General features: G+C 35.2%; 1 protein-coding gene across 2 annotated transcripts in view; it reads right to left on the bottom strand.

Moving 5' to 3' along the window:
• Positions 1-3,036: 3,036 nt before the first annotated feature.
• The window catches only part of CNTN1 (contactin 1), a 340,636-nt gene continuing 323,113 nt past the window's right edge, over positions 3,037-20,559 (bottom strand). For both annotated transcript variants that reach the window (XM_007531154.3, XM_060191552.1), the window contains one exon: positions 3,037-5,463. In XM_007531154.3, the coding sequence (XP_007531216.2) occupies positions 5,387-5,463 (77 nt within the window). In that variant the 3' untranslated portion in view covers positions 3,037-5,386. The remainder of the gene's footprint in view (positions 5,464-20,559) is intronic.

Genomic DNA, 20,559 nt, shown 5'->3' with positions numbered 1-20,559 from the left:
AAAAAATAACAGAAGTGTACATAAACACCATTCCCACCACCAAGAGACTGTGTCCCATTCCATTCCATTTCTTCCTCCCCCCCCCCCCCCCCCCCGTGAAGCCGAACATCCACCCTCACCCTCAAGGTGAGGGTTTTTACTTTGGTGCCCTACTCCAAATTCAGTCAAATCCTGCTTTTAGTTTTCCTTTCTGTTATTCTTTCTCAACTTCTGTTTTTGAGTGGGATCATTCCATATTCATCTTCATCTTTCTGACTTAGCTCACTTAACATAATTCCTTCTAGCTCCATCTATGATGGGTCAGAGAAGGTGGGGCCATTGTTGTTAATAGCCGTGTAGCATTCCATTGTGTATATATATCATAGCTTTCTCAGCTACTCATTTGTTGTTGAGCACCTGGGTTGCTTCCAGGTTTTAGCTATTAGAAATTGTGCTGCTATGAACATAGGTTTATAATGGAAAATTTTTTAATAAATCATAATACTGGAACAAAACAGACACATACATCAATTAAACAGAATTGAGATCCCAGATATAAGCCTATAGATATTTTGGGTTGTTTGAAAGTCATGATGTATTTTTCTATGCAAAAACTCATCATGAATATACATATATATGTGTGTGTGTGTGTGTGTGTCATAGTGGACCAGAAAAGTAAGTGGAGAAAAGAGTCTTTTTTTTAAAATTTTTTTTTAATTTTATTCCCTTTTGTTGCCCTTGTTGTTTTATTGTTGTAGTTATTATTGATGTTGTCATTGTTGGATAGGACAGAGAGAAATGGAGAGAGGGAGGGGAAGACAGAGAGGAGGTACAAAGATAGACACCTGCAGACCTGCTTCACCACCTGTGAAGCGACTCCCCTGCAGGTGGGGAGCCGGGGTTCGAACCGGGATCCTTATGCCGGTCTTTGTGCTTTGCGCCACCTGCGCTTAGCCCGCTGCACTACAGCCCTACTCCCCCAAGAGTCTTTCTTTTTTCTTCAATAACTGGCATGGGAAAATTCAGCTGAGACATAGAGTAGAATAAAACAGGATCATGCATCTCATCATTCACAACTAATTCAAAATATATCTAATGGGTTGGATGTTAGACTGGAAACTATAAAATATCTTTAAGAAAATGTAAGCAGAACACTCCACATTTTTTTGCTTTGGAAATGTCTTTGGAGACGTGAGACCAACAGCAAAGAAAACAAAAGCAAAGTAATACAATGGGATTACATCAAGATGAAAAGCTTCTTCACAGCAAAAGGAACCAAGATAAAACACAAAGAGGAAAAGTGTTACATGGCACACATCAAAAGGCAAATAATCAAAATATATAATGTGCTCAGAAAATTTACCAACGAAAAATAACCCTACTGAAAACCCCAGAATCTTAACCAAAGAAGACATTAAGACAGCCTACAATAATATAAAAATGTCACATAATATGAGAAAAGTTCAAGTCAGGACAGTAAGATACCACATCATATCTATGAGAACATCTTACTTTAAAAATGCCAAAAATGGACAAAGTGCTATTTTGGGAATATAAACTGGTACAGCCTGTATGGAAAACTTACCCTTTTATTATACTTTTCCATATCTGTTGCTTGGATTTTAGATACAATTGTATTTTTATCAGACAAAATGTGTATAGTATTTTAATATTTAAGATATGCAACTAAAATATAAAAATAAGCAAATATGTCATGAATAAATTAGCATTTTTAGACAAACTAAAATAATGGAATTTTAAGATATTTCTTTTTTTATTTGCCACCAGGACTGTCACTGGGATTTGGTGCCTATGTGAATATATGGCTTCAGGTCACCATTATTTTTTCGTATTATTATTATTTTTTTCTGATAGAGACAGAGAGATTGAGAAGATAAGGAGAAACAGACACCTGCAGCACTGTTTACCACTGGTGAAGCTTCCCCAAAGCCTACATTCTGGGCTGAATTTCAGCTTGACTGCTGAATAAACTAAAAAGTATCAGATTCATTCCTGTGCCTCACTCAACAAAATTCTGATCTGGAAAGTCTGGAGTGGATTCCTTGAATATATTGTTTTGTTATGTTTTGATTTATTTTTTCCAATTCTGAAGGATAGGATAGGCAAACAGGTTTGAGAACCAGCAGCATAGTAGACACAGGCAGAGAAATAAGCTTTGATCTCTTAATGTTTGTAGGACGTGAACTGGGGTCAATCCTAGGTCAAGTACCATAAATAACATATTAGAATAAAAACAATGTGATGTTATATCTAATACCTTCAGCTTAATGGCCAAGTATAGTTACACATTTTGAATTATTCATCCAAATCTAAGACAATCAGTATATCCATCAATTCAAAACAGACAAACAAGATGATACTTACAGTCAAGACGTGGAGGCAGAGTGTCTGTGAGAAATTTGAATCCAGAATGGGAAAACACCTCATGAAACAGGAAGCAAGGTCAGAAGACCAACAAGGAATCACGGTGAGCAGGCAGAAGATTGTAAGTAGAATTCATGAACCCCTTGGAATCAGAAGCTTGAGCTCAGGACTCATAAGAGGATTTACGTGTTCCAAGTTGCTCTCTGTAGAGCTATGCTTTAATGCAAAATTTCTCCAGTAGAGAATCTGATAGCTTCATATAAAGGATGACTTCTTTTAGGGGTAAATTAGTCTCTTATTTTGTACATATGTAGCAGCTTGCTTTGGCATTTAGACTTAGACTGAATGATTCTCGTGGATGTTCCCTTAAACTGAAATTACCAGGTGATCTTACTTATTGTACTAGTAACTAATTGCACACAATCTCAGGATTATCTGTGTGTTCATGTCTCTGTGTTTGTGACATATACTTTCTGTAGTACCCTACAACCACTGATCTGTTTCTTAACAAATAATATTTATCCTAGACATTTCTTTATTTTTGCTATGAATATTCATGGCTGCTATAAGCCCATATCTTGGTAACCCATCCCATGTTATTGAATTTATGATAACTTACTGAAAATGAAGTTTTAATTTTAAGTAAATTGAGGAAAAAAACAACAACTGCTCTTTCTTGGGTAACAGTAAGACATTTATTTCTTTATAACTTGTTTTCATTCATAAAAAGGACAAAGCACGGTCCTATACTAGTCCATTGAAAAAAATGATAAAAAATTAAAAAAAAAACAATTCAGTATTTATCAGTATCAAATAAAACTACAATCACCTTTCCTGAAATACAAAGAAAAACTAGATGTGTCTATGTCTATATAAATTTTAATTCATAATTCTGTATCTTAAAGCAGATGACGCATTAGTTAGTGTGACAACCATTTAAAACTGATGGTTCTAGTCAAATTTGTACACTAACATGAGGAAATAAAAAGCTGGAGTTAACAGTGTATGAGAGATTTTAATCCACCTTATCTGCCACAAATTAATAATTAAGCAAAAAAACCCCCAAGTCTGTTTTCTCCTTATCTTTCAGAACCATTTCATGCAAAATCTAGCCAGTTTTGCTCTTTATTACCATACGATAGGGGAAAAAAAAAAAGGCAAGCATGCATTTGGCAAAAGATTGAGTTATTGTCAATTATATAAAAATGACCTACATAGGTCACATTGCAAAAGGAAAAATCAAAGTATAGCAATGACAACATAAACAGTTATACAGAGAAGGCTTACAGAGTATATATTTCCCATAAGTATGAAGCTATTTTGTTTCTTTTTCAAATAATTAAATATTTTATGAAATACGGTAGGGGTTTTAAGATTTTGACATTACTTCCACTGGGAAATCATACTTTTTACTTGCTTTTAGAAAGTTTCATTTTATAACAAAGAGTTAAATTTAACTAATAAAATACGTTGATATTTTCATAATGAAAGCTCTAAACATTTACACATAGATATATAGTACAAAATTATACAAATTAAAGAAAAGGGGTAAAGTCTTAATAGATATATTTTGCTCCCTGTAAATATTTTTTATGAACCTATAAGGTATCCTTTCTAAAAAGATAAACTCTAATTAGCTAGCAAGGTTGTGCTAATAAAATAGGATTATACCTCTTAAATCATCAGACATTGCACTATTTCATGAGCCAGCTAACCCTTCATTATTTGATTCATTTCACATCCACACTCAAACACATTTCCGTACACACCATGAAGAATGAAGAAATGTGTCTTTCTTTTCATAAGTTATAAAATCCTAAAGCACCAGCACCTGGGAGACACCATTGAACAGACACATTACTTGTCTCCTCCTGGTCTTCCAGTTTTGTATACACTTCTAAGTACCATTGTCATGATTTGGTATTTTTAGCCAGTTTTCATTATTGCATTGAATTGGGAATGAGTTTAAACTAAATTATATATATGTATATATATACATATATATATAAGAAATACTGCAGGTAATTTCTTGATCCCACACCTCCAATAAAGAAATGCTATACTTTGAAACTATGGATAAAAGCAAACATACTAGACTATTATTAGATAATTGATATTCATTTATTACTAGCTGTATAAAGACTGTCACATCTTGATTTAAAAAATGGAAGCACTCTACCTTTCAAAATTCATCATTCCACATATGAATAAGTACAGTGATATAATGATACTCAAGATAAGAGCTATAATTTTTGAGGCATGAAATTGATAAGAAAAACAAAATAACAGCAGAGAATGCAAAAATTAAAAAAAACATGGTATGCTAACTTTACTATGAAAAAGCTAAATGAAAGTTTTATTCAAATATTTGGAAAATTACTTCAAAAATAATAATACTGATAGTAAGTTTTGAATTTTGGTAACTAATATTCAAAATCTCTCAACTCAGTCAGTGACATAATTTAGGTAATGAAATTTTTCATAAGGTTGCAATTATTCTCTTTTCTCAAGAAAACTCAAAATACCATGGATGATAGGCCCAGGCCATTCAAAATATTCAAGACCCTAAACAGAGAAGATAGTACAAGAGACTGTATTATTCTTACATGTACCACATACAATCAACATTTCAACCTCTATTATATTTCACAACTTGTTATTAAATTTAAAGCACCTGTGTATGGTGATTTTACTTTCACTCTACAGCCTATAGAATTGAACACTGTAACTTGTTCCATTGAATTAAATCATGCAACTGTCACAGAATCAGGTTAAGTGGTTTATAAGGCATATTGGAACGAGTTAAAAACCATTTTCTATCCATTGTAAGTGTTATTCTTTTGAATGAAGGGGTTCCTGAATGCCTCAGTCATAATATGTGTTGTGAATCATCTGGATAGCTTGTAAAGTATAATTTATTTGGCTTAGGATGGAGCCATAGGAATTGGAAGGAAGTGTGGTTGTCATTGGGATGAAGGGTGTCCTCTGAGCTGAGTTGAGGACAGTAGCTGTTACACCACATTCAGAATTCCAAGTAGACAAGGATGCCAAGGGCAGGCAGCAGTAAGCCGAGAAGATTTGGTGAAAAGGTGGATGCACCTACAAAATATATCAAAAACATACATATCATTTCAATGACAACTTTTTTTACTATTACTAATTTAGCCTTCTGTGGGGAAGACCAGATTACGTAGCTCTGAAAGCCAAGTAGCTCCATTGAAGAAAATGTCTCTTTTAACTACGAAAGATGTGGGGGGTCGGGGTGGAGGGGAAGGGGGAATGTGAGCATACACATGTGCTATGAGGTATGTTTTTTTTTAAATCCTATGAAAAAGATCACAAAAGTTTATGTGTTCCTTTGATCCAGCAATCCTAAATTTGACTAGAAGGAAATAGGTCAAGAGACATTTTCAGTAATTAATTAATCATAAATAAACTGCATAAAGAGATGCAGTAAAAACACTAATAACAGTACCTAGTAGTATAGATATGCTGAATAGATCTTGTATAATTTCAGAACCCCAACTGATTTATGGCATTTTGGTTACTAATACAGAATGATGAGGGGAATGTATTTTTTTATGTCAGCAAATTATATGTTCAAATTTTATCTAAGAAACAATTGCTCTAAGAAATTATGTTTTGGGGATACTATTGCTATCAATTTTTTTCAGGCTTATTTTTTTAGTTCTTATGTGGCATACACTTTTATTTCTCTTGGGTAAATAACCACATAAGGATGAAGTTGCTGTGTCTTTCAGTAAGGGTATATTTAATTCAATAAGAGATGGTTAAACTACTTTCTAGAATAGTCTATCATTGTGCACTTTCGCCAAGAGTCAGTGACAATTCTAGGCATTCTGAATCCACATTGGGACTTAGTAAGTGCCATTCTGTGATTGGTTTTTAACTTACTGTTTTTATGGCTACAGAATATAATCTGTGTGGTTTCAATTCATTTCTATATTTAATAATATATATTCTGTTGCCCAGAATGTTTCATGTGCACTTAAAAAGTGTATGCTCTGCTTTTGTAGATTAGTGTTAAAAAATGTCTGTTATGTTTATTTGTTTGTTGTTTCTGTGTTATGTTTTTTTTTTTTTTTCTGTGACCTTGGGAGAACTACTGCAGTTTCCAGTGGAGGGAATGGGGACACAGAACTCTGGTGGTGTGGAATTATACCCCTGGTATCTTGTAATTTTGTAAATCAATATTAAATTACTGATAAAAGAGAATTTTCATAGACCAGTATCTCAAAAGAGAAATTATGCTTTGAATTAAAAATAAAATTATACTAGCCTATGTGTGTGTGTTGCACCTTACACTAATAATTGCATCTGAAAGACTCTTTCTGTGGTCAAGTAAGTGTACAAGTGCAGATTTTATCCACACTGGAATTTTTGCAAAAGGGCTGGACTTAGAAAGTGTACCCCTCCTTTCCACTTTCTACTTTTTGGGCCCACCTCTCTTAAACATGTGACTGAAATGAGTGAGCAGCTAAATTACAAGTCCGTTATGTGTAACTGTAACTGGTTAATGCCCATTTTTGGAAGCTTATTCTCTAAATCTATAACCTTAAAATCAGTATTACCTATAATACCAAAAGTGGCGCAATACTGTCATTTCTTTTTTTAATTTTTTTAAATTAATATTTATTTATTTATTCTCTTTTGTTGCCCTTGTTGTTTTATTGTTGTAGTTATTATTGTGGTTGTTACTGATGTCGTTGTTGTTGGACAGGACAGAGAGAAATGGAGAGAGGAGGGGAAGACAGAGAGGGGGAGAGAAAGACAGACACCTGCAGATCTGCTTCACTGCCTGTGAAGCGACTCCCCTGCAATTGGGGAGCTGGAGGCTTGAACCGGGATCCTTCTGCCAGTCCTTGCGCTTTGTGCCATATGTGTTTAACCTGCTATACAACCGCCAGACTCCCTCTCTGATTGGGAGTCTTCCTCCGACTCCCAATACTGTTATTTCTTTAGAATATCCTACTTATATTCAGAGACATTCAGGAAATTTATTGTTGAACCTGTGGCCTGTAAAAGCCTATCCATTTTCCCTGTCTGGTAAAAACAGGTTATCTCTATCTGCATGACTGTATTCTACTATTGACTTGGTAGTAGCATCATCCACTTGGTGCTGCATAAGAAATAAAAGAGAGAATAAATTATCAGACAAAGAAAGCAGAAGTAGTTCTTAGAAATGAGCAGAAAAGTGAGGGTAGAACAGCAAGGGACACACAGAACACCTTCAAGTAGCTGCTAGTAGCATTCATGAAGCTGCAAGATTATTTTACTAATAGCAATAATAAATAGCAATCGCCATAATAACTGCTACTTAGTGTTCTAAAGCTACAAGTGTTATTTCTTTGGATTTCTATGTATGTACTATTTAGCATTAAAAATAGCTTATGATGGTAGGTCTTGTTATCATAGCTTTCTTGATTTATGATTCAGATTCAGGAAAAATGGCTTGCTCATGGTTAATAGCATGTAGAGGCAGAGCCAAGTTAGATTTAAGATGTGTTCTGCTCTAAAGCCTATTACTCTTCTTAACTCTTCCATTTTCTGTAAAACAGTCATGGGAAGGGAGAACTTCTAGAAATTCTATGGCTTCTATATCCTGCACTGGTAGAAAGGGTACAGAAGGAAATAAATGACACACTGAAAAACCCCAAGCCTAACCTGTTTTACAGTCTTTTAATATGCTGGTGTACATATTTTACTCTGATTATTTATGATGGTGATCAAACATAAACCTTTTGAACACACCAAAAATATTAGTTTTCAATGTGACCTAATTTAAATAACCTGTCCCGAAGACATTTGTATGAGTGTGATTGCAGAGTCTCTGTACTGTTCCATCTTTGACCACAAACTGCATCAGCAATAGGGACATGTTCATGTATTTGCCTGGGTATGTGGGTTGGCTCACTAAAAACTGTGGCTACAGAAAGAAATTTTGTTGATTGTGGATGCCATTTTGAAGTTTTGGTGTTAGAAGAAAAACCAGTGCAATTTCATAATTTGTGGTTTTGACTCAGGATATTTGATTTATTTTAAATAAACTCTTTGTGTTTATGTGTGTTATGTTTGATTTCTCTAATGGCTCAAGCTTATGTAATTGTGGTCTTCATCTTCCATTCTCTTCCAAATTCCAAGCATAAATTAGAGAGTTGACAACTGCTATTTAAAGTCATTTTGAATGTGAGATTCTATATTCTGCAGGGAGTTTCAAAATATATTGGTTTATATCTAACAGAATATTATATTGTTATCAAGCATAATTTCAATATTTACATGGTATGAGGTAAACATATATTTTGCTTTTTACCTATCTACTGAATATCAAACATGAATAGTCACAGAGCTGGTGAATCATTTTTCCCAATCAAAATAAATGTAAAATCATTTGAGAATAGTCTGTTTTATCCACTGAATTTTCTACATTATTTTTTACATAAACTTGCAGACATTCTTTATTATGGTAAGAATTCCTTCTATAGAGTCATATTTTGAGAAAAGAAATTTCAATTAAAAACTAAGCAGAATTTATTAATCTCTGCAGGATTTATAAATCAGAGAACCCCTCTAGTCAAATCTCTTTTCTGATGTTTAAATTGGACACTGGTTTAATCCAAATTGCTACTTTTCATTGTTACTGCTGATGATGCAATAAAAAGATTTTAAAAAATTCTCATGAAGTCACTTTCTGTTTTATGTCTTGATTGTGGATAACTTCTGTGGAGGGAATGAATACAAATTATGTCTTCAGTAAACAGGAGACCATTTGAGTAGAAGTTGTAAAGCACATTGCACAAAGAATCAAGTGGCAGCTAAGAGTAGTAACCCCTGAGCCAGGCAAAGCTAGCAAAGAGTGAAACCTGACTGTGTGCTTCACTCGTTAGGAAATGTTGAATACATCAGTAAATCTTTTCAAATACTAAAATTCAACTACAGAACAACCTCATGGCTTTATCAGAAATATGTGCCTGACAATGGCTCCTATATGTATTTAACAACATATAACTTTCCTTCAGAAGTAATCATATGCCTATTACTGAATGAGGAGAGAGAGAGGATGCATCATTAGAAGAGAGATTCTGAAAGTGGCTCATAATGAGGCCTGGTGTTCAATCCCCACTACTATGTATGAACAGATAGATTTCTCTCTTTCATTAAAAACTAGATCTTATTTTAAAAAAAAAGCAGGAGACAGCCAGTTATTTATTTCCTATATGTATACTTGTACCTGTATTCCTCTAAGGAATGTGTCTCAGATCAATCTGAAAATTTCTATAAAAAGGTAGCAATCATAGTATATTTGATATTCAATATATATATTTTTACAATTCTTTTGGATCTTATAAGGGTTTTTTAGGCTTTATTTATTTAAGTTGATAGGACAGAGAGAAATTGAGAGAGAGAAGGGATAGAGAAGGTGAGACAGAGAGATACCTGCAACACTGCTTCATTGTTTGTGAAGCTTTTCCCCTGTTAATGGGGACTGGGGGCTTGAATCCTGGTCCTTGTGCACGATAACATGTTAACTAGGTGCACCACTGCCCAGCATCTCATTTTCTTTTTATCGATCAATTTAGTAATTATTGGTAGATGGAGGAAGAGAAACAGAGAAAGAACCAGAGCATCATTCTAGCACATGTGATACAAGGAATAAAATAAAAGCGATAAGGGGGAGTCCGGTGGTAGTGCAGCAGGTTAAGTGCATGTGGTGTGAAGCACAAGGATGAGTGTAAGTATCCCAGTTCGAGCTGCTGGCTCCCCAACTGCAGGAGAGTCGCTTCACAGGTGATGAAGCAGGTCTGCAGGTGTCTATCTTTTTCTCCCCCTCTCTGTCTTCCCCTCCTCTCCATTTCTCTCTGTCCCATCCAACAACGATGACATCAATAAGAACAACAATAATAACTAAAACAATAATAGAAAAACAAGGACAACAAAAGGGAGAATAAATACATAAATATAAATTTCTTTTTAAAAAAGGGATAAGGATCTCATGCTCGTGAGTCCAGTGCTTTATGCACTACACCACTCCTGGGTGATGATGAAGTTTATTTCATGCTGTGGACACACATTGCATTTTTGTAAGGTACTGGAGTAAAGCAAAAGCAAAGCAAATACAGTAGGTGTTCCCACACATAATAAATATTGGAAAACTAGTTGTCTACTTATGGCTTACCAATTATAGGTTGACTACTGCCAGAGTATAAACAACCTTGAAGTATTCTTTTGAAATTTTGGTCCATAACCCCAGTGGGAGAGAAATGTTAGGGAAAGATGACCAGAAGGCTCTGAAGTCCAATTCCATCAAGACCAGAGTGAGTAAGGAAAAAAAGGAAGGACATTTGGAAGTGGTAATAGGTACAGGTATGGCTTTGAAAGTAATAAAAGCCAGGACGATAGGAAAAATGGGCTAACATATATATATATATATATATATATATATATATATATATATATATATATATATATGTATGTATATATATATATATGTGTGTGTGTGTATTACATGCTAACATATAAATAAATAAATAAATAAATAAATATCATAGTAAACCCATATCTGTGACCTTGGGAGAACTACTGCAGCTTCCAGTTGAGGGGATAGGGACAGAGAACTCTGGTGGTGGGAATGGTGTGGAATTATACCCCTGTTATCTCATAATTTTATAAATCAAGATTAATTCACTAATAAAGTATTCTTTTGCCTATGGAACAATAATTGTTTTGAACTTTTTTTTTTTTTGTCCCAGCACAACTCAAGTGTCATTGTCTCTGTGACATGACAGTTAAGTTTATGGTTTTAAATAACAGGAACCCAACTAGAGAGTCAAATGTGCACTATTTTGAGAAAATGAGTCAGAGAATTAAGCACCTCTACTTTCCATGTTCCTGACTTTCACCTTTATTCTTTATATTTGTATCACATTCTCAGATTACATAGACAAGATCTACTAATTCCTAATCACATACTTTCAAGAGCAAAGAGACAGCACTGTTTTATCACAATTACACTGAGAAAAGTTTCATGAAAAGCTTCTCAATGCAGAGTCCAAGTCCTATACCCATCCATGCCATAGAACAATTACTGTGTAAAAATAAATTGATTTCTTAGACTGAAATAGCCTGGAAAAGAACAAAAATGCCCTAATCAATCATGTTGGCCAAGGAGGAGGGTTAGCTTAAGGTTTTAACTTTTATTCTGATCTCAGGCAGGCAGCACTTTCCTAACTGATAGGGCTACTTAAACCCCAAACCAGATTTGTTGAGAAACAAAACAAAACAGAGAAAATACTTCAACTAAAGAGTGTAAATTCACATGGGAGTCATCAAAAGCACTATCAAATAAGCCTTATCTTTACAGTGTGTTGACCACAGAAACTTTTTGTTAAAGAATATTACTATAAAAATAATGCTAGGCTTCCCTGGATTGAAGACCCCACCAATATGTCCTGGAGCTCAGCTTCCCCAGAGACACACCTTACTAGGGAAAGAGAGAGGCAGACTGGTAGTATGGACCGACCAGTCGACCAGTCAACGCCCATGTTCAGCGGGGAAGCAATTACAGAAGCCAGACCTTCTACCTTCTGCAACCCTCAACGACCCTGGGTCCATGCTCCCAGAGGGCTAGAGAATGGGAAAGCTATCATGGGAGGGGGTGGGTTATGGGGATTGGGTGGTGGGAATTGTGTGGAGTTGTACCCCTCTTACCTTATGTTTTTGTTCATTAATCCTTTCTTAAATAAAAAATTTAAAAAAAATTAAAAAAAATAATGCTCTGTGCCTAAGTTTGGAAAAATGTATTTTCTGGTAATTAGGAAATTAATTGCTAAACTGAGCTATTCTAAATCTACCTAACTTTCTTTTCTCAACTTAGATTATTTTTCTGATCACTTGGAAACAAGTAGCAAGATCAAACTTGTTTCCCTGATATTTCTGGTTCCTACCTTGTGGTACCTCATGTACCAGAGTGATAAATACTTTAAAAAAATTGTACTATGTTTATTTATTTTATTGAGACAGCCCGAAATCAAGAAGGAAGGGGGAGATACAGAGGGAGAGAGAAAGAGAGACACCTGCAGCCCTATTTTACCAATTGAAAAGCTTTCCCCTTGCAGGTGGGGACTAGAAGCTTGAAGCAACATCCTTGAGCCTTATAATATGTGCAGTCAACTAGGTGCACCACCACTTGGCACCTAAATAAATACTTTTTAAAAAGAAAAACAAGAAGCTATTTAATTACTGAAGATTTAATATTTTTATAAACTAATCACTATAGGAATCTTTTAAATTAACTAATTGATTTAAATTTTTAATGTATTTATTCATTAACCTGCCAGAGTAAGGGAGAAAGAGAGCATTACTTTGGCACACACAATGCCTGAGATCAAACTCAGGACCTCATGCTTTTAAGTTCAAAGCTTTGGGCACTGCACTACCACTCAATCCTCACAGGAGTCTTTTTAAAAGTAATCATGGAAAGTCACTCAGCATAGGTGCAGCATGGGGATATCAGACTGAAGGTGATTTCTTCTGGTGGAATACATAAATGTGTATGGCTATAATATGAAATTTCAGCAGCAATAATGACTATATCATGAAAAAATAAAGAAATTTAATAAACTTTTGTGGCTGGTTCTATATAGTGTCAGAATTTGAACTTATTTATTTGTACAGGAGGGTGTGTTGGAAATATGCCATTTTTGAAATCTAATAAATCATATAAATTCAGTGTGGGTAAAAAAAGATGTAATGGTTAGGAGTCCTGTCTTTGAGCCTATCTATTTGGACATTCTTGATCTATAATTTTCCCCCAGTGGGTTCTTGTGAGAATTGGGTGAAGAAATGGTACATATTTTCCTAAATTATGTGGCCAAAATGGGTAAAAACAAAGGTTAAAGGACAAAGCTCTGTTTTTCACTTTGTAATATGAAGCATACATTACATATGGGTAAACTTTATGACAAAGACACATTTTTAATATCCATGCACCCTATTATATAGCAGGAATTAACAGTAAATCAACATGAACAAACAGAGACAATAACATTTTAAAAAATTATCCTAATCAATGGAATTTTACCCAATATCTAAGACTATGAAAATCTTAGAATTATTGTTAATTTAATTCTACAGCGTCTATCTTTTCTTTATGTCTTCTTCCTTGCATATTTTCTCTTGATTGCCCTGCACCATAAAATGCAAAATAACCTTTTAAATTAGAAAAATCTTCTTGCCTGAAGACTAGCATAAAATTTAGTGAGTACTCGTATTACTCAGTGAAGCTTCAGGATACAGAACAAAATTGTGACTTTTATAAATTGCCTAATGTTTACTTAAAAATTACAAGAGGTGAATTTTTATAAAGCTAGTGAGTTTGCTTTAAACAGGTCTTCTAGAGAAATGCTGAAATAGTTTTCAATATTTAATCAATTATAATTAAATTACCTGCCTTTGAAGAAATGTAGTAATGTATATTTATCCCAATTAACTCTAAGAATTTCTAGCAATGAAAACTAGATAAAAAAGATAAATAAAATAGATTGGATCTCTGAGGTACAGTAAGATTTTTATAGTTTTTGGCTAGTATTTTGAAAGCTTTGGGTTTTTTTTTTTCTCTTTTTCTTCCCACCCCATCCCCAGCTAACCCCCAGATATGGCTTTTGGTAGTACCAGAAGACCCTGAAGCCTCAGGTTTGAATACTTTTTACATAGCCATTATGCTAATTCCACACTTCCAGGATATTTCTTATATTGTATCAGTTTGTTTATTTTGCCTTTGATAATATTATCTTCTCTTTGAGGAAACAAAATGTTAATCTGGAAAAGAAAAAAGACAGTTGGTTGAACTTCTATTTCAACCAAAGTTAGATAACTTTAAACAAAGGAGAGTATTTGGACTCAAGTCAGACTGGTGTGATATTTGGCTTTTTTACTTGTCAAGGATGTGAATTTTCCTTCTGGAAAATGATAGAGTTTGATGCTTTAAGTCCTAAGGTTCACCATGAATATGAATCTGCTATTACAAGCAAACCATACTGTAGTTAAGAATATCAGGCTTTGAACCATAAAATTTGTAAACACATTTGTTATATTTCCCCTTATTTATGTTAATTAAAGTTGATATTAGCTTATACACATACAGTAAAAGCCTGATCATGTAAGTGTTAGTGGCTTTGAGGTTTACTTCAGTCTGACTAAACCTACTAATCTTCCTACTCTGACTTGTTTGGCAATTAGGAACCCACATGCCAAGCAAAACAGATTCTTTTTTTGGCAGTGTATGGTATATGGTGGCTTGCTGGCAGTGTAACCTAGAAGTTTTATTCTTTCTTTACTGTTGACTCTGGCTCTTTACTCATCAAAATGTGCTAGAGGGCCAGGACACATATCCTCTTTGAGAAAGGAACACACATTTCCAGTAGATTGAGGACTAATTATCTGCAAATGTAAAGGTAATGGCTAACCACCTATTGGCCAATGTGTACAGCTAGCTGAGTTTTACTATTAGTTTTGAATACTATGGGACTATAATTGACAGCGTTTACCACTCCTCCTGCTAGGACTTCCTTGGAGCTTCGTTTCTACATGATTCCATTACTCCAGGTGGAGAATCATTTTTCTAGATAGAGGGTATAAGGCAGAGGGGGAGACAGAGAGAGAGAGGAGAAAAAACACTACAAGTCTACTTCACCACTTGTGAAGCTTCTTTTCTATGTGGTACTCCCATGCAATGGTTGGGGGCTCAAACACAGAACCTCACATAGTTAATTATTCCCTCTCTCCTGGTCCTTTATAACCAAGGACTTTTAAAAAACTGGCCTGAGGACTTCTCTAGACAGATTTAATCCTATTCTCATGCTTGTTTTTCACCAGAGAATGATATTTAGGATGAGGTAGAATTTTATTTGAATACTGTTGCTTTACCTAAACATGTAACTTCTCACAGCCTAGCCTTCCAATGCCTTCATTTTCTCATCTGTGCCATAGGAATTGTAATAAACAGCAGTATACTTATGAGAATTTTTATTAAGATAAAAGTATTATAAATGTGGATAAAGCATTGGACTTTCAAGGCTGAGGTCCCAAGTTCAGTCCCCAGCACCACATGTATCAGAGTAATGTCTGGTTCTTTCTTTCTCTTCCTATCTCATAAATAAATAAATAAATAAATAAATAAATAAATAAAATCTTTAAGAAAATACATACTGAAGGTAATCCAGTAATTCCTAACTATATCTTAAGTTTATTGAATTCATATTTTACAGTTTTCATTCAGTAAGTATTTGGTGAAAATACACTGAGTCTGAGAGAAGAGACTCTGCACTCAGTGTCTGGTCCATCTTATAGACTGTACTACATACATAAGGAGGGATTTCATTGTATCACCAATTTATACACTTTTTTAAAAAAACAAACAACAATCATATCCTTTGTGATTAACTCATAAGTGATCAGAGTCAGATCATGAGATCACCTTTGCTTTTTAGTTTGGAAATAGCTGTCTGACAGAACATTCTAACAAAGATAGCTTCAGCCTTGTGGAATTTCTCAAACTTGATTAAAAAGAAACTAAAGACTTCTGATATGCATACTGTTTTACCTAACTCAACGACTATCCTACCTAGAACCAAATCAGATTCAATGCAAAGTCCTTATCAAAGTCCCATTGAATTTTTTCAAGGGAATAGAACATAAATAACAAAATTTTGTCTGGAACCATAAAACACCCAGAAACACCAAAGCAATCTTGAGAAAAGAGAAAAAAATGGAGACATTATGTTTCCTACCTTCAATTATACTACAAGGCTGTTAACATTAAAACTGCCTGGTACTGGAATAAAAATAAACATAATAGACTTGCAGCATTAAGAGGGCAGAAACAAATGTTATCGCTTCTGTTGCTCCAAATTAGCCTCTCCACAATCAGTGTTTGAGACAAAGGCAAAGGAATCTGAGTGAGACTTGACAATCTTTTGTATTTCCCATGCCAAGGCTAATGGTTCATCTTCACTGTCAGCCTTGATGGGTCAGGTCGACACACCTGTTATTAAGGCTTCCTGGACATTTTCAAAACCATACATCTCTATGGTTTTACTGAGAGACAGAGGAAGACTGTTCCCTGTACACATCCTCCTCCTACTCTACCCAGGGGATTTTGCAACAGGTTATATTGCTTAACTTTTACACTAGGTAGTTGCAAAAGTATATATCATGATCACTTTTACAGATGGAGGAGAAAGGTTGAGACTCAGATCTGCCTGCTGAGCACAAGACAAAACTGAGTATTGAGTTCAACCCTGACTCTATGGCCAATGCTATTTCCTCTACCCTCCACAGCAGAGTCATATATGTATCTTAATATGACTAGTAAAAGCAGTGATCCTGAAGGAATACATCAAGACATTCTGTTGTATATTGAGCTGAGTTTCAGAAATTATCACCCATTACCCTAAGCACTTCCACAGTCACAGTGACCAAAGGTCCTAGGCTCCTACTGGTGGTGATTCAGAGACACAACTCAGTATCTTAAGTAAGATTTCCCAGGGTAAAGCAGGGCAAAAGTCCCTTTTGATCATTTCTGATTCATCTTTGCTTGGGGGCTATGACAAATAAGTGAGTCACCTACTTGAGGCCGTATTTTATTAAGGCTTTTCTTCCTATTATGACTCTAAGCTTATTTGTTATCAGGTCTTAGGCCCTTATTGCAGGATGCAGTGCCATCCAACTATCTAGATTTTTTTCCCTATGAAACTGAAGTTCTTACAAGACACTGTTCAAACTCACTTAATTTCTGAAACTATTAAACTATTAAAATGACCATAATCATCTGAATCTTCTCTTTGTCCTTCCACAGGAGAACACTTTCGCAGCTGTTTTAACAACTGTCTGAAATGGGTGAGGAGTTACTGGCCCAAAATCATTAATTACCCTAACAGATTTCTAAGAGTGTGTGTCTTTGAGGTTTTCATACAGAAGATACAAAACAATTCAGTCATTGGGGAAGAGTATGAAATGGAATTTCATCAGTTCTCTCTATATACTTATCAGAAATCCTTCTCTCTCCAGAAAGTTCATTCTTAGTCATATTTTCAGGGTACTCAACTCAATTTTTATTTTCAAGTTTTAAAAAGTGAGAGGAAAGAATACTAACTTTTTACCACTTCTGCAAGGAGTTTATTTTAAAAACCAATAAAATAGTTACATCTTGCTAATCATCAGGAATTAGAGGAAATTCTTTAAGAAACCATGGTGTTTGTACTTCTTCTTCTTCTAGCGTTTGCCCTGGTGTTTGTACTGAAGATGTTAAATCCCCACACAATAATAGAAAACAAATCCCTTCAACATCTGTATTTCTACCACTAATGTTATTTTCCTAGACATTTGGTTATACTTTGTTGAGTCACTCACTATTCACTATTGACTTTTATCTCAAAGCTTGCGTCTTGATGTGTCCAGACAGTATATTAATGCAGAAATACTTCTAGATGTGATGATGTACTAATGTGTTTGAAATAACATCAGCATTGAGAGGAACACTAGGGAGTTGGAGATAAACGACTCATTAAGCATAGTGTGTCTTTTCTAAACTGCCTACCTCTTGTTTGCCTTAAAAAAATGCAGTTTGGTGGGAGTCAAGCGGGTTGGATCGACCTTCTCGTGGTGCATCCCGTGAGTAACCATTTATTGGGGAAACTGACGATCCTTCCTAGCGGACTGAATCCACATGGATCCCAGTCACTTTCAAAGCCAGCAACAAGCAGACATCAAGGCTCAACCTGACGCTGTTGACTGGCTACGGAAGAAGGGCAAACGCTAGAAGAAGAAGCGCACACACGTGGCGCAAAGTGCAAGGACCAGCGGAAGGATCCTGGTTTGAGTCCCTGGCTTCCCACCTGTAGGGGAGTTGCTCCACAGTTGGTGAAGCAGGTCTGCAGGTGTCTTTCTCTTACCTTCTTTGTCTTTCCCTCCTCTCTCCATTTCTCTCTGTCCTATCTAACAATGACAACATCAGTAACAACAATAGTAACTACAACAAAAAAAGACAACAAGGGCAACAAAAGGCAAGATAAATAAATAAAATAAAAGAAATAAAAGAAAGTATTAAAAATGTAGTTTGGCATAAAACCACTTCTCTCTTCCTCTGCATTCTCAGCCTCTCTCTCTCTCTTTCTGTCTTTTTCTCTCCCCTCCCTCTTTCTTCCTTTCTCAGTTTCTTTCTTTCTTGCTTTCTTTTTTTCCTCCAGGGTTATTTCTGGGTCTCTGTGCCTGCACTAGAAACCACTGCTCCCAGAGGTTATTTTTTCATAGGATAGGACAGAGAAATTGAGAGGGGAGGGTAAGATAGAGAGGGGAAGAGAAAGATAAGAAACCTGCAGACCTGCTTCACTGCTTCTGAAACAAGCTCCCTATAGGTGGGGAGCCAGGGGCTCAAACCAAGATCTTTGTGTTGGGCCTTGCACTTTGTGCTATGTGCACTTAACCTGGTGCTCTATTGCCAGACCCCCTACATTCTCAGTTTCCATAATATTCTTACAAAACTTGCCCATGTGGAAGTTACTCTAATGGTTGAACAGTGTTGCAAACCTCTCTCTCTCTCTCTCTCTCTCTCTCTCCCCCCTCCCACTCCCTCCCTCCACTGGAAACATTGGGAGTGGTGCAGGCACTGAGCCTCACCCATAATCCCAGTGGCAGAAAACAAAGCAAAGCAAAACAAAAACATTGCCCAAGCTGCTGAATTACTTAGCTCAATTAATGATGTGAATTTGTACTAATTACTTAAGTACTTATCTTAGATAATGTAGAATCATTTTCAAAATGCATTTTCTCCCTCATTGCAATAAACCAACTCAATTACCAAGCACAGTTAATTTCAACTACAATATAGCTCTTGAGTTGTCTATTCCTTTTTTCACTTTATCATCTCTTAAGTAATTCAGGATCTTACTGTTTTATTTAAACACCAAATTAAAAAAATGAGAACAAGACTACAATTCAGTCAACATTTTAGCCTGAATATGAAGTATATTATGTAGTGTTAGTGAAATACCTCTCTTGTATTGTGTGCTGTTTTGCCACAGAACTACCCAGGTCTGAGTCCAGTTCCCATCACATTGAGGGAAGCTTTGGTGCTGTGGTTCCCCCCCCCCCCCCCCCTTCACTCCTTCTGTCTCTCTATCTCTATCTAAAACAAACAAACCAAAAACTACGCTGTCATTCTCACAGTTTGTATTGTACTCTCCTCCCAAATTCACTAAATAAGAACTCACTTTTATATACATCTGTGTCTTTAGACACATATGTTCTACTTATTTTGATGCCTAAAAAATTCTTACTAATATCAATAAGACTTAGTAAAACTATCATTTTTGAAACAATTGTGCATGGGTTTAATTATTATTTCCTCAGTGATTGTTTCTACAATACATTATATTACAACTCCATTGTATCCTGTTTTATTTTCCTATAATTCCAGGGCTCCTTGGGAATGATTTGGATGCTGCTGGCATTTTCTCTTCTACCATGCCATATGCTAATATCAGGTTTTTATTAAATTTTCTTCAGAACTTTGTAGTACAGAAGTTAAGAGTACATGCTTCAGAATTATAACTAAGTCATGTGAACCCTTGCCATATGATTTCACTAGCTATATGATTTGAGGAGAATTATATTCTCTGACTCTAAATTACCTCATTAGTAAAATGGGTATAGTAGCATTTTTCCAGTTGCATTGTTATAATAAAATTCAGAGTTCTTTGCTACTATAGTTTTTCATACTTGGTGACTCTTCTTGTTATGATAAAGCCATTCTTTCCAGATATACCCCAATAGTCAAAGAAATGAGACCTATTCCTCTATTTAGGCTATATTCCAAGGGACTCAGGAAGAAAATGTTGTCAGATTAGACTTAATCTAAACATTTTCAAGATGACATCCAAGATGGACAGTACATTATACCATTCAAGACAAAAGAAGAGGATCAGAACTTTTCTGATAACTTAATCAATATGGATTTTCACATTGGTGAAAAGAGCCATGGGCAGTGAGGTGAAACCAGTGTTAGACATTAGACACATAATGTAATTTTGTTCCCATTTATATTTCAGGGCACCTTTAAATTCTAATTTAAAGTTGAGATAGCACAATGGTTATGCAAAAAACAACTCCAATGCTTAA

This window comes from Erinaceus europaeus, chromosome 5 (genome assembly GCF_950295315.1).
Source record: "Erinaceus europaeus chromosome 5, mEriEur2.1, whole genome shotgun sequence".
In the NCBI taxonomy this organism is placed as follows: domain Eukaryota; kingdom Metazoa; phylum Chordata; class Mammalia; order Eulipotyphla; family Erinaceidae; genus Erinaceus; species Erinaceus europaeus.
Note: the sequence above shows the minus strand (reverse complement) of the source record. Positions and strands in the feature narration are given on the sequence as shown.